This window comes from Pelodiscus sinensis, chromosome 14 (genome assembly GCF_052426305.1).
Source record: "Pelodiscus sinensis isolate ZL-2025 chromosome 14, ASM5242630v1, whole genome shotgun sequence".
Lineage (NCBI taxonomy): Eukaryota > Metazoa > Chordata > Testudines > Trionychidae > Pelodiscus > Pelodiscus sinensis.
Window position 1 is genome coordinate 9,094,741 of NC_143065.1, and position 14,786 is coordinate 9,109,526.

At 46.9% G+C, this 14,786-nt stretch overlaps 1 protein-coding gene across 2 annotated transcripts in view; it reads left to right on the plus strand.

Annotated features, from left to right (window-relative positions):
* PKM (pyruvate kinase M1/2) overlaps window positions 1-14,786 on the plus strand; it is a 38,738-nt gene that overhangs the window by 12,257 nt on the left and 11,695 nt on the right. For both annotated transcript variants that reach the window (XM_075897549.2, XM_075897548.2), the window contains exons 4-8: window positions 6,446-6,577; window positions 7,080-7,266; window positions 8,636-8,906; window positions 11,340-11,490; window positions 13,785-13,937. In XM_075897549.2, the coding sequence (XP_075753664.1) occupies window positions 6,446-6,577; window positions 7,080-7,266; window positions 8,636-8,906; window positions 11,340-11,490; window positions 13,785-13,937 (894 nt within the window). The remainder of the gene's footprint in view (window positions 1-6,445; window positions 6,578-7,079; window positions 7,267-8,635; window positions 8,907-11,339; window positions 11,491-13,784; window positions 13,938-14,786) is intronic.

Below are 14,786 nucleotides of genomic sequence, written 5' to 3' on the forward strand. Positions count from 1 at the left end.
CCCCACTTCTGGTAGTCGTAAGTGTAAGGGGCACTTGTTGCATGGGGCTGCATTTCAGTCAATCAATGGTTATTAGCCAGGATGGACAATCTTCTATGATTGATCCAGTTCTTTTTTTTTAACCCCAGTTAGCTTTGGGCCTTCAACATTCCCTGACACAGAGTGAACAGTGGTATGTGAGGAAGTATTTCTTCTTGTTAAACCTGCTTCCTATTAATGTCATTAAGTGACCCCTGGTTCTTGTGACTTTAATTCCCCTTGTCTTTTCAATAAAAAAAGACGGGAGCTTTTCAGCTCTCTCCTCATGCAAGTTGTTCCATACCCCTAATTTCTGTTGCCCTTCTCTGTATCTCTTCTCCTTTTAATGAGATGGGGTGACCAAAACTGCATGCAGTATTCAAGGTGTAGATTTCCCATGTACTTGTATTAGTGGCATTATCATACTTTCTGTCTTAATGGTTCTTCAAATTCCCTGGCTTTGAGTTCTCATAACGTCACTACTTCTGAGTCGGCGTAAGAGTCTGCTGGAATGGACTTAAGTTCCATTTCTGCCTCAGCCACTGGCTTTCTGTTAACATGAATTGTAGTCAGTAAACCCTGACTACTAAAATGAGCAGCGTGATGTTCAGGTGGTTTGTCCTGTCTTGGGCTGTGCAAGTAGCTGATTAATGCAGTTCCCCTCCTCAGAAGCAAATTCTTAGCTACTTCCAAAGTCCCGAGTCTCCTTTGCTTGTCTCACTGATTTGCAGCGTTGTGTTCCCTGACTGTTATGGAGCTAGTGTTCTGGCATATGAGCCCTGTTAAACTTGTGCAAGGAAGAAGGTCATAAGACATGCAAGCCATTTGTTGTGGCAGGCAAGCCCCCTCAGTCTATATAAATAGACTCCTCATTGTGACCTGGGAGGTGGAATTGATCCCATTCCCAAATATGGCTTCCCTGTAATGCTGTCCAGGGTCTCCATGTTGACAGTGTCCTTTAGCTTTCAAAATGTCAGGGTCTGTAGTGTCTACAGGATGCACAGTAACAACTTGGCCTCTTGCTCTCCCCTAACCTTTAGAGGGCATAGGATATTAAAACGAACACACACGCACTGCATAAACCTGAAATACTCAGCTTTTAAGTTACAGAAAACAAACTCAAACATTGGTGTAATATTGGTGGCTGGGCTTCCAAGAGGAGCCAGACCCAGAAGCTGACCATGTGTACAGCAAGCACAATTTCTTGACTTGGCTTTCTTAATCTCAAACACTTGCAATGGGATCTGCCCTTGGGAATGCTGTGCTGCTGACTTGGATGTATAGGGTAGTGCAGAGGTTTCCAGTCTTAAGGACAGCAAAGTTTCCTGACACTCTAATCTCTTCTCTCTTCTCCCCTCCCACCTCCCCCCCCGCCCCCAACACAACTGGCAGTTCTTCAACTTTAACTCCTCCCCACACTAATGCATCAGCTCTTCCAGGGACTCGCCTATGTTATGGTGTTGGGAGTATTCACTGGCTTATATACCTCAGTTCCTATACCAGCCTGACGCCTTGTGTGATTGGAGTTACTCCCAAGACCCGAGGTTCACAAAGTTTACATTGGGGCGGGGAACCCGTTTTGGGTCAGGCCGCTGAACTGTAGAAAAATCAGTTGCGTCCAGGCTAGTGGATCTTGTGTGTTCCAGCCCTGTGGGCTCCCCGATGCTGAGGGAGCCCCGAGCTGCTGGAGCCAAAGCCAGGCAAGCCTTAGGTTCCCCGTGCCTGGTTTACATACTCTTGAGAACTTGATTGTAAATCCTCTGAGTTTGCCTGCATTCCTACATATAATCTAAAAATGGCTGCTACTTTCCTGGCACTCCTTTTGCTCCTTTTACAGACTATGTGCACTTGCTTCAGGGTATACATTCCTATTTAGATTTTATTTCATCTCGAGGCCACTGACATTTACCTGAATACTTAACCTTTTGCGTTCCCCGGGCCTGTCTATCATATCTATTTCAGGATGAAGTTGTACCCTTTATAACTTGCATCACTTTCCCTATCATATGGTTTGTGCAGGAGGAACAGAAGCTGTCAGTGCAAGAAATGAGCCCAGTTATACCAAACCATTGACTGTAAAAGCATGATGGGTGAAAAGTCTAAAATGTACTTGAATGTTGGCTAGCTTTCCTCCAGAAGTTCTAATCAAAGCCTCTGTGGCTTGTGGGACTGCATGTATGTTTGGTAGAAACATCACTGTTGTAACAGGGATCAAATGAGGTAGCTTCTGCCAGCTCAGTTGTCCACATCTAATTACAAAAATGCAGTTTCCTCCCGTTGGGAAGGTTGAAATCCAAATAAAACGCAACAGGGTCTCCCTTGGGGGTGACGCATATGTTCAGATTCAGGATGATTAGGAATTTTGACAGTCACAAGGGGGTATGGGCAGATCCATGACCCATGTATTTGAACTAAACTACAGGCAGTCCCCGGGTTACGTGGATCCGACTTACGTTGGATCTGTACTTACGAACGGGGCTTTTCTCGCCCCGGAGGACGGGGGCGGCGGGACCACCCAGACGCTCCACAGTCTTGCCGCCTGCATCCTCCTGGGGCAAGAAAAGCTGCTCCGTCTCCTTGGTCTACTGGGGGTCCCCCCCAGCAGACCAGGGAGACGCGGAGGATGTGGGCGGCGGGACCGTGGCATGTCTCGGTCCTGCCGCCTGCGTCTCCCTGGTCTGCTGGGCAGGGGCGCAGCTAGTGCGTGCCCTCTCCCTCCCCTCTCCCCTCCCCAGCAGACTAGGCTTTTCTCGCGGACGCCTGTTGTAGAGCAGCTGGGGTGCTGCCGGTTGGTCCCCGCAGCGCTGCTCCTTGGTGCTACTGGACCAACCCGGCAGCACCCCAGCTGCTCTGCCCCCGGCTTCCTGGAATCAGCTGCTGATCAGTTTCAGCAGCGGCTGACTTGGAGACACCTGGGGTAGAACAGCTGGGGTGCTGCCGGGTTGGTCCCTGCAGCGCTGAGGTGCGGTGCTGCGGGGACCTACCCAGCAGCGCCCCAGCTGCTCTGTCCCTGGTGTCCAGATGAAGCTGCTGTTGAAACTGATCAGAGGCTCATGCCAGGAAGCCCGGGGCAGAGAAACTCTGCCTCGGGCTTCCTGTAGTCAGCCGCTGGTCAGTTTCAGCAGCAGCTGAATCTGGACACCAGTTCTGACTTACAAACAAATTCAACTTAAGAACAAACCTACAGTCCCTATCTTGTACGTAACCCGGGGACTGCTTGTACTGTAAAACACCTCATCTTCATGGGTGGTGAGTTCTAGTGCCCGGAGACCATGAGCCCACGGGAATATTCCCAGCCTGTGGCCTGACTCCAGCAAAGTTCAGAGCCGGGTCTCTCCTCCAGCTCTGCCTGTTGCCCCAAGTGACTTTTAAAATGGCCCTAGAGCCCACAAGGTCATCACTGTCAGCAGCACCAGAGCAGCTTCCAGCCCGCTGTGGCTCTGGGCAGCTGCTAGCACATGCATTCTTGTGACCCCTGGACTGGGTAGGGGGCCTGTGCCCCCATGTGCTGCCCCACCCAGAGTGCCCCTGTGGTCAATGGGAAGAGGCAGGGATGGTGCCTGCAGGCAGCAGCTCATCTCCTGCCACAGTTCAGAGCCTGCATCAGCACCCTCACTCAAAATCCCTAGAGCCTTAGGCAGAGTGGGAGGGAATGGCCTTTGGGTGCAGTGTCTAGGCACCAGCAACACTTCTGCAAGCCTGCCGCTCTGCACATCTTGGGTGTAACACTAGGATGAGGCATGTATTGTGCCCGTCTTGCCTCCCGCTGTTTGAGCATGAAACGAAATCAGTCTTCCCCCTTTGGAATCCTTTGTTTCAAGAACTGTGAATGGCACCAGGCTCCTGAGTGAACCGACCCCTCCCCGTCTAGTAGTACTGCTTCTGTTCCCATCCAGAAGAGGATTTCGAGTTCTGTTGAAGGACATTGCAACTTCACGTAATGCCACCTCCACTTGCCTTGTGTCCAGAACCTTGTATGTGTTCGTGCATTCTCGGGAGATGTTTGAGATCCTCAGGCTGAAATCTGGAAAGATGCTGAACTGACTGTACATCAGACGTGTTCCAAACTAGAACTAATGAGCAAAACCCATTTAACCTGGCCCTTCTTATGTGGGAAGGAGACAAGAATCCTTGTTCCATCAACGGGTTTGTTTCTATACCAAGCTCAGTCTGGGGCATGAGGACCCTCGCTCCTCTAGCTGTACCTTGCCTTCAGCAGCTGGCTGGCAGAGTGTACGTAACCTTCACTGTGAAAAGCTTTTTATCCGCTGTCCTGGGACACCAGGCTGAGCAAATAGCTCTTTATGTTGTCAGATGTGACACAAATGTCACTCGAGAGGAATCGTGCTCAGGACCCAGTCTGCCCTTGTGCTGTAAGTCCTATTGTGTGTTCTTGTATGAAGTGGAAGTGCACACGTGAAGAATTAACTAGATCTCATTGCAGCAATGTAACTGAGATCCAGGAGCTTAGTAGCATATGAAAAGAGATACTTTATGTGGAGAAGGACACCAGGTTAAATAGGCCAGATACATTTTTAAAGAGAAACCTGAGGCTTATGGGACAGACTTTGCCTAGACCGTTTTCCATAACTAACCATTAAAGATGTAGGGTCTTGTATTGGACACTGAACTAGATGGGACTTCCAGCTTGTGCGTTCCTGACTATTTCCACAAATGGGCTCTTGTATTTCATGGCTTCAGATGCAGGCGATGGGAAGTGGTTATGACTTTTATGTGCAGTTACATAACTCATGCTTTCGTATACTTTGTGGTATGCAAGCAAATCAGTGCAAAGCTGAGCCTAGAATCTAACGGGTGCAGGCAGCTGCAGACCTGACTTAGGGCAAGGCGGCAAGCGGCGTGGATGTCCTAGTCCCTAGAGCTCTTTGAATAGTGGGTGTGTTGCGCACCAAGGAAGGTATGCTGGAAGCTGCAGAAGCTTTAATAGAACTTACTAAACTATGGCCTGTGGGAACAGTCTCTCGTGTCCATGCATATCACATTCAGTCCAACATCCTGTGCACTTCACCATCCTAGCTCATGGCTTCTGCAGTAGCCTGCTCTTCAAATAGTCTGTTAATCGAAAGGTTCCTGCTCCTTCTGAGTGCATGCCCCTTTATATTCCCTCTGGTTTTAAAGCTAACACTAGCATTGTCTCTTTCCATTCCTTCAAACCCTGCCCTGGCTGAAGAAAGCTTGGGGTAGAACTTCTCACCAGATTGCAGCGAGCTCATTAGGCTGTGCCTAGTAGTACATTGAGTTGTTAGTCTTTAACTGTCCTAGTTATTGGTAGAGTTGGTGCCATTCCTCAGGTCTCTAGTCTTTCTGGAAAGAAGTTCACTTCTTCAGATCAAATGGGTAGCAATACAACAAGTGGGATAAACAGAGTTGTACAGGAATTTCCCACATCCTCTTCAAGATAAATACTGTACCGTGCTGGACCTGAATTCTGTAGCGCTTCAAGCTCCATCTGATGTTTTGGTTCAGTAAATACGCAGTGTTCTATCCAATTCCATGCTATCCTAAACTGTCTCTTTTTGGGCCTTGCTTACTTCTGACAATTTCAGCAGTGCTCCAGAACACAGGAGACAGCTGGAGCTCTTACACAAGGGTAGGGAGCAGCCAGATCTTTTGGCCTCCAGCTGGTGTGGAAGGCAGTCTGGGTTTGTGGCACTCAAAAGGCAGTTTGGGCTTTTGGTACTAGTGTTTTCTGTCCCACTGCTGTGGGGGTTGGGGGGAGGGGAGCAAGGCAGTTCTTGGTGGCTGAGCCTCCACTGCCTCCGAAAGTAAAGCACACTGTGTGTAATGAAACTAGTCATGTAATGTTGATGCTTTAAATGTCCAGGGAGAGGAATTGAACTACTTACACTTCTCTGCCACTGCTTTTGTCGGTTCACAGGCTTGAGAGAACTCAGTTTACTTAGGCTGGTCTAAACAGCAATATTGATACCTGTGTTTAGGGCTGTGACTTTTTTACCGGTCTGTCTATACTAGTATAATCCTAGTATACAATACATACACAACCCCAACCAAAAATACTACAGGGTGCCCCTTACTGGATAGCTATCCTGCCAGGAAGGGGGATACTGATATAAGTACACAACCCAGCTGTATCCACCATAAGGGAATTGTACATTTCAGCTGTACCGATAGTTGACTTTTGTAAGACCTTGTCCAGACACATGGCTTTACAATGAGCAGGGCTCGACAAATAATACAATCTACTCGCCCTGGGCGAGTAGCTTGCAACCCGGAAGAGCTGGGTTCAGGCGATCTGCGCATGTGCAGATCGCCAGACAGTGACAATGAGAAATTTGAAACTTAGATCCTGTACTCTGTTCCACGCTGGGGTAGCTGAGCATAGGGAAAGCCGAGCAAAGCCTTTGGGAAGCAAAAGAATAAAAGGTTTTTTCTCTCACCCTGCCAGTACCATGAAGGAACCATCAGGAACGTGCGAGAAGCTACAGAGAGCTTTGCTTCTGATCCCATCACCTACCGACCTGTGGCTGTAGCACTGGATACCAAGGGACCTGAAATCCGAACTGGACTTATCAAGGGAGTAAGTTTGTTCTGCACTAACTGGTTTATACAAACTTTGATTCTACATGCAACACCTGTAAGGCACTAGGTGATCGTGTGGCTATAATCCTAGCTCTGCTTCTGGACTCAGGGTTTGTGTTAAACCTCTGAATGAAAGAACAAAGCTGGACCATTTTCAGCCATTTTAGGTTGGGGGCGGGGGAGACACTGTTCCACAGTGTGGATGAATCGCATGTCCACTGTGCAAAACTGAATGTGACCATAAAGACTGATTACTAGGCTGGAGCACGTCCCCTGCAGGAAAGTAAGCTTTCCAGCCCGTGGCACCTCTTTTTCCAGGGTAGAAATCACAACCGCTGCCCTGGAGAAAATGGCTATTAATGTTGCAGAGAAATGAAACCCGAAGAGACTACTACATCATCTAGTCTGATCTCCTGTATATCACAGGCCATAGCATGCTCTCTAGTCCCAACAGCCCACACAGGCATTTCTGTTACTAATGTTTCCATTGTTGCACGCAGAGTGGCACAGCAGAGGTGGAACTTAAGAAGGGAGCAACTCTCAAAGTGACCTTGGACAATGCATTCATGGAGAAATGTGATGAAAATGTACTGTGGCTGGACTACAAGAACCTCATCAAGGTGGTGGATGTGGGCAGCAAAATCTATATAGATGATGGCCTCATTTCCCTGCAGGTTAAGGAGAAAGGTATGTGAGAAGGAGTTCATGGTACTGGAATTCCTTGCTTATCCAAGTACTAGCTTCTGGTAGCTTTATCACTTGCAATAACCATTCTGTTAAGCTCAGCTGGCTATTGAAGCCAGGCTAACTTGATACTTTGCTGGTGACTGGCCACCCATTTCACTTCCAGGTTTGATCTAACACAATAGGAATGGACTTCTGACTTTGGTAGATGCAGTAAAACTGTATCCATTTGGTTCCTCTTTACTGAAATCATGGTTATTGCATGGTGACTTAAGCCAGGTGTCACTAAGTTGCATGTTATCCTAAACCCTTCATTGCTAGACACTCTTAATCAAGTCAAGGTCAAATTTTGGTCTCAAAGTACTTGACAACTTCTGCCACTTAAGGGAAAGCTGGCTACCTCCAGCTAGCTGAGAATCTGTGACCTTAATGTGAGAGTGCCAGTGCATGGATCAAGGCATATTTAACTGAGTTCTCAAAGCTGTTCAGGAACCAGTGGGTAGGAAACTTTCTACATGAATGGGGGCAGATATTTTAACTTTTTTTCAATCTGTGACTATTATAAATGTTATACAACACTGAAATTGGTGTAGGGAATCTTTGAAATTGGCAAAATACCAACTTCAGTTTTCTGGTGCATAGTGAACTGTACTGCTTGGCTAACGCTTGTTTGCTCCCTAAATAGCGTCTCCACAATCCTCAGTGGCAGTGCAGAATATCTGCATCAGTGGATGAATTGCTGATTCTTGTGTAAAAACTAATCTTTATGGCCTAGATCAGTGTTTCTCAACTTTTTTATAAAGTAACCCTTTTTCAAAACAAGTACCTACAATTTTCAAACACACTTTTTTTTTTTTTCTACCATTGCAACACATTTGTTTAAACAACTTAATTGTAGCCGGGCAGGTGATGACATTTTTGGGTGTAAAAAGTACAAAAATAATAAAATACTGTCCCTCTTCTGGTGGGACGTAGACTTGCAGATGCAGGAATGTGTGAACAGCCATGTCTGGAAGCCACCTAATGGCATTTCTTTAGTTCCGAAATCCTGTTCCCAGGGTTCTAATGAACAGGCATCTTCCCTCTTCCAAAAATGGAGTGAAAGTGAATCTAGAAACTGACATGACTAATTCCCAAGAGGAGGGTTTAACACAATCATGCAAAATGCAGCTCTACTGTAAAGGCACAAGACTGTTTGCTGTGCTGCCTGTTGGGCAAACCCACTGACTGCAAGTGCCCGTTCACCTTCTCTTCTCTGGTAGAAAAAGGAGAGTAGGAAATGGGCTGTATAGAATGATGGTCAAGCAGTGAGGGAGCAAGCAGCAGGCCTATCGGGTAAGACTCTGACTTCACCTCCTCCAATTCCCTGTAGGTGCAGACTATGTTCTCACTGAAATCGAGAATGGTGGTCTGCTTGGTAGCAAGAAGGGTGTCAATCTGCCTGGTGCTGCAGTGGACCTGCCTGCTGTCTCGGAGAAGGACATTCAGGATCTGAAATTCGGTGTGGAGCAGGATGTAGACATGGTATTTGCGTCCTTCATCCGCAAGGCAGCTGATGTCCATGCAGTTAGGCAAGTGCTGGGAGAGAAGGGGAAGAACATCAAGATCATCAGCAAGATTGAGAACCACGAGGGTGTGCGCAGGTGAGCGGTCACAAGCATGGCTTGTACAAGTGAAAGTGAAGGGTCTCTGGGGGGTGGGGAAAAGAAACCCACTGGGAACACATTTCATTTTGCTAAACTGTAGCTTGCCCATGGGTTCTTACCCACTTCAGAACTACACTAGTGTGTTGCTGCTGCAGTCAATGTGTGGTAACAAAGTGGGATGATGTGACGGACCAGGCCGTGTCTGGGCACAGCTGAGGGCGTCCGCTCAGGGCGAATTGCTCAAATCCGGGGCTCCTTACAGCCCCCAGACTGGTGACCTCCAAACCGGCCACAAACCAGTCCCACAGAGCGCTTCAGCTGCTTGCCTGAAGCCTCCCAAGCAAAACCCCTCCAACACTCCAGCAATATCCGTGTCCTAGATGGCCCCGGGCCTCATACACAAGTGGGGGGGGGGGTCCTAACACCCAATCCCACCTACCCCGAACAAGTTCTGTCCAGTTGAAACCAGCCACAGATCCCTGGTCAATTTACCCTTTGGACCTTACCCCCAAATCACGCTGGGCCAATCCTTTAGCATCTAACAGCTAAAGGTTTATTATTACAATAAAGAAAAGCACGAGAGTAAGGTTGTTAAAGGAATAGTATGTTACATGCACCGAATCTCCCAGTCCTCAATGCAGGCTCTAGCAGAGATGTTACAGCTGCTGGTTTAAAAGTCCTTGTTGCGCATCCTAGGATAAGGATGGGTTCACAGGTCTTTTGGGCTCTTCAATCCCTGCAATGCTGCCTCTGGGATGAAGTGCTGAGCTGAGAACAAGATGGAGACCACCACATGGCCTATTTGTCCCTCCTTCCTGGTCTCTTCTTGGCTATTGCAGGTCACCTGGTCCACGGCTTATTTCTGTGTTCCCTGCTGGTAGCCCTTAGGTATGAGTCACCACTCGTTCTTTAGGTGTGTCCTTGGCCCATTGAGTGCCATTGTCCCACAGGGCCTCACTGATTAGCATGTCCATAGGCCGGGCCCTGCCCAATGCTCAACCACATGCAGGGAAATATTCAGTATCCATACAAGTACATGCTGCTAATTGCACACAGACATTATACAAACACATGAACAGCGTACATAGGATTATCAGACAGTAAGCTTCTATTCAACACCCCACATGGCCCCCTTTTATACCATTTTTGGGACCAACCCCCCCCCATGGGTGCAGCAGTGATCTGGCTGCTCCCTTCAAAGTCCAGTAATGTGACAGACGCTTTGACTCTTTAGCCCAGTTTTATCATGCACTTAACCTTACTTCATCAGTAACTTTAGTAACTTACAGTGGATTGCCTGGTGCGTAAAGCTAATTAGCAAGGTCTCTACCTCTTTTCCGTAACACAAATTCATGCCTAGTTCTAGCAATAGCTGGCAGTGACTCGAAAGTATTGAGCATTATTTCTCAGCTGGTTCAATGGGTATGTGCACTAGGGATGAGACAGTATATAGTTAATCAATGAACCTGGGCTCATCAGCTAATCTTCAGTTACTTGCCAGCTCCCAGGGACCGCCCTCCTCCCCCCCATATTGACCGCCCTCCTCCCTCCCCATATTGCTTCCTCTGTATCAAGCAGGAGCAGGGGAATGACCTGCTGCATACCTGTAATTGCTGAATCTTAGCAGTTACGTAACGCATTTTAACATCCCCCTAATGTCTGAGACCCCTGGCCTGCTACCTCACACCCACAAAACCCAGCTGCAGCAGCAAGGCTGAGCCAACGATAGCTGACTTGGGATATGAGGCTAAACACAGAACTGCTGGTGAACCTTGGGTCACAACTCATGATCCTTGTTCAACTTAGCTAATCAGATTCCAATTTTCTACCAAAATAATCTTGTTTCCTTTTAAAGGTACACCTGGTATTGTAACTGGCCTTTCACATAAGTAGGCTTTGAATGAGAGTAGATTTTTGTTGGTGAACATCATTTCACCCTCTACATGCTTCCTATCAATAATTTACCCATAGCAGGAGTGAGAAAAATGCTGCTTGATAAGGTTGTTGGAATCCAGTGATTTAACTTGTTACAAATGGGATAATCAATGAATAGTACAAAGAGATACAGCTTTGACTTAGTTTGTATATTTTACATGGTGTACTCCTTTTAGCTTTTTTTAATCCTATTGTTTGTCGCTAAATTGTCCCCCCCCCCCCCCCAAAAAAAAAAATTACACAACTGAAAATATATATTGATCTCAATTTAAAAATCAACATCAGTCCTATGGATGAAATTGTATATTCAAATAAGTTGAAATAGCTTATGGGAACAAATACGCTCTTGCTCCGATGATTGTGCAGACTTGTACTAATTGAGAAGTAGCTGGTTGGAGAGAGTGACTTCCACCTTTTCTCCAGCTGTAAGATACGTCTGGGTTTTAGTTACTATGGGGTGGGGAAAGTAAGTGTGTTTGTTTTTGTGGCCATGAGGTTTGATGAAATTCTGGAGGCCAGTGATGGCATTATGGTGGCCCGTGGTGACTTGGGCATTGAGATCCCTGCGGAGAAAGTTTTTCTAGCCCAGAAGATGATGATTGGACGCTGCAACAGGGCTGGGAAACCCATCATCTGTGCTACTCAGGTACTTCTAAAATCTACTGACATTTGTCATGGCAGTTTTCATTGTGTAGCTTCACCAGCAGCACTTGTGGGTTGCTGTGCCCAGTGCGCACTTAGACATTGCTTCAGATATTCCTGTTGGTGTGAAGTGCGGAGCAGAATCGCAGAGTGCTGGGTTTCTGCCACCTTTCTGCCCTCTCATGGGTAAGATGCAAGTAAATAGAGGCTTCTGTTCTTGCTTACCCCAGCTGGTCAATAAACCCTTCTAGTACCTCGGCTCAACCAAATAGTTGGGTGTGGGAAGAAATGCCTTCCAACTACTGTAGTAACTGGCCCTCCTGCCTGGCTTGGAATATATAAAAGGTTACTCCTTTAATATGGGGCCTGGAAACATTTCATGCAAGTGCAGAACACTAGTGGGTTGGCCAGTGTCTCACTTTGATTTCCTCTTATGTTCACTGGCCTGTCCCTGCATTTAATGGAAGCAAAAGATTCAGCTTCTGATTCAGAAGTCCAATTGCATTTTATAAGGGTACTGAGTTTGAGACAGTTCCTCTTAGGGCTTTGAAAGCAATCAGAGGAGTTCAGGGTTCTGTGTGAACTCTTCTACACATGGGCTGTGTCTACACTGGGCCACTTATTCTGGAAAATCAGCTGCTTTTCCGGAATAAGCTCCGAGCTGTCTACACTGGCCCTTGAATTTCCGGAAAAGCAACGATGCTCTGCTGTACAAAATCAGCCGCTATTCCGGAAAAGCTATGCTGCTCCCGCTCGGGCATAAGTCCTTATTCCGGAACACTGTTCCGGAAAAGGGCCAGTGTAGACAGCCCAGTAGTCTTTTCCGGAAAAAAGCCCCGATTGTCATTTTTGCAATCGGGGCTCTTTTCTGGAAAAGCACATCTACATTGGCCACAGATGCTTTTTCCGGAAAAAGGGCTTTTCTGGAAAAGCAGCCTGCCAATGTAGATGCTCTTTTTCCGGAAATACTTATAACGAAAACTATTCTGTTTTAAGCATTTCTGGAAATTCATGCCAGTGTAGACACAGCCATGGGCTCTGAGATGGAGCTTTAGCCAGAAATAAGTCTGGAGAATGGAGCAGTCTCTTGTGTGGAGAAAAATCTCAAACTCTGCTGCTGCTCTACATCCTCAATTAGAGGATCCATGGGATTGACAAATAACATTTCTAAGCTGTCAGTAATGGCAGCTGACGCTCGTCTCACTCCCCTGACAGTTGGAAGGTGAGCTTTAGAATGCGGTGGTGGGGGGTGGGCAGGTTGCTATCTTTCTGTAATTCTGGCTACTCTTGGGGGAGTTGTATGCAGCTCTCCAGTAATGCAAGGATCCTCTTCCTAGTGTATCTACAGCCAGTGCTTCAAGAATAGCCTGATCTCCATTAGTGGGATAGCCAAAAAACCATATGGCTGTTGTAACCATGCACAGCTACTCCTGGCATGGTCCAGTTGAGACTACCTCACAGGAAAGATTGTGCATCTTTAAAAATAAAGGGATGCAGGAGAAGACAGGAGTGAGAGATGGTTTTGTTACTTATTTCGACCACGCTTTCCACCCTCAGCCTCACTGGCAAAGTGCTAAAATACTAATTTGGCTGCAGATTGTGGGTACTTCAGCCTCAGGTGGCTGTAAATTCAGTTTCACATATTCCTCTTCATAGCAAGTCAGACTGCTGAAATAGTAGTCTGCCTTTTTGGGGGTGCAAGGAGAGGAAGAGTGTCTGAATAGTCAGCAAACCTTACAAGTTTCCTTCCATCACTACTCCACGAAATGACTGCATGAAGGAAAGACCCTGTATAATCCCGAACCGTCTCACTTGGGACATGGTAATAGTAATAAGCCATAACACTGTGCATAAGTTATTGATGTTGAACTTCTCTAATCCATGCCTGGTTGCATTATGAACCTAAACAATCACACACCTGCATATTCAGTGCTTACCTTGCTGCTGACCAACAGGTACTTGAATATGGCTGGTACACTGTTGTCATGGATAAATGCCAATTGTAGCATCAATTTGTGGTGGTAATTCTCATGTTGTAGCAGGTTCCTTGGTGAAATCTGCTGTAATGCTCTGTTCTAGCTGTCGTGAGATTTGGTATACCAGAGTACAGTCAGCGGTTTCCATGCATGCTGACTTGTTCTGGTGGCCAGACAGCATATTTATTAACTTTGTACTGTACACTACAGAATGAAATGTTCTAAAGGAATCCTAGTGGTGACATAGGTGCATTTAAGAAGCAGCGGATCTCTTCTGTAGTGGGATGCTAATTTGCTCTGCCTGACTTCTTCTCCTTTCCAGATGTTGGAGAGCATGATTAAGAAACCTCGCCCAACCCGTGCTGAGGGCAGTGATGTAGCCAATGCGGTCTTGGATGGAGCAGACTGCATCATGCTGTCTGGGGAAACTGCCAAAGGAGACTACCCTCTTGAGGCTGTCCGCATGCAGCACGCTGTGAGTAATGCCTGGGCTTCCAGAAGTAGCATTGCATAGTCCAAAGGGGCAACTTTGGAAGGAGGTAGCCTGCTTCCTCCCTCCATGCAGATACCTGGGTGTCAAATGCATTCGCAGTCCAGTGGCCACACGTAGCAGTTCTGGAGGGGCAGCTCTTTGTCCATGCTCCCACCAACCTTTGCAGTGGAGTAAGTCCGTGGTTTGGCTTTTTCCCCTTCCCGTATTTCTTCCTCCCACTCACCTTGGCGTATGCTTACATGGAGCATGCCCACTGTAGCCTGAGCAGGAGCAGATCCGTGTGGTGCTGCCTTTCATCGGTCTAATGGCAGAGAGATGATTTCCTTTGCATGCTAGACGGGCTAATGGGACTTGCCATGGTTTTTTGTACTCATCACTTAGAGGCAAGAACTGAAGTGTGGTACTGAGATGTCCACAATGAAGTGGACTCTAAGAAACCCTAACTTAGGTTTTTAATGCAAGGTTGAGCTTTCTTCCTTGTTATCCTAGTGGTGATTCCTTGGAATCCACTGTTTAATCTTAACTCCACTCCTGAAGCCTTTTATGTTGCAGAGTTGCTCCAAGGATCCCTTTGGCCTTGAGCGCCACTCCATTTACAGAAAAACCATTCTAACTGAAATGATGAACACGTGGGGTGGCTTGTCTAAGGGGGTGCTTGTTTCAGTTTTACTGTACTGTTACTTTGACTTACTGTCTTATGGGGATGTTTCATGCATGATGACTGACAGGACTTAATTTTTTTACATGTTTAAACTGCCAGAAACCTCTGCTCTGCTTTGAGTTCATGCAACTCATCTTCCCATTAATTGAAGTTTAATGCTAAGTGTTAAA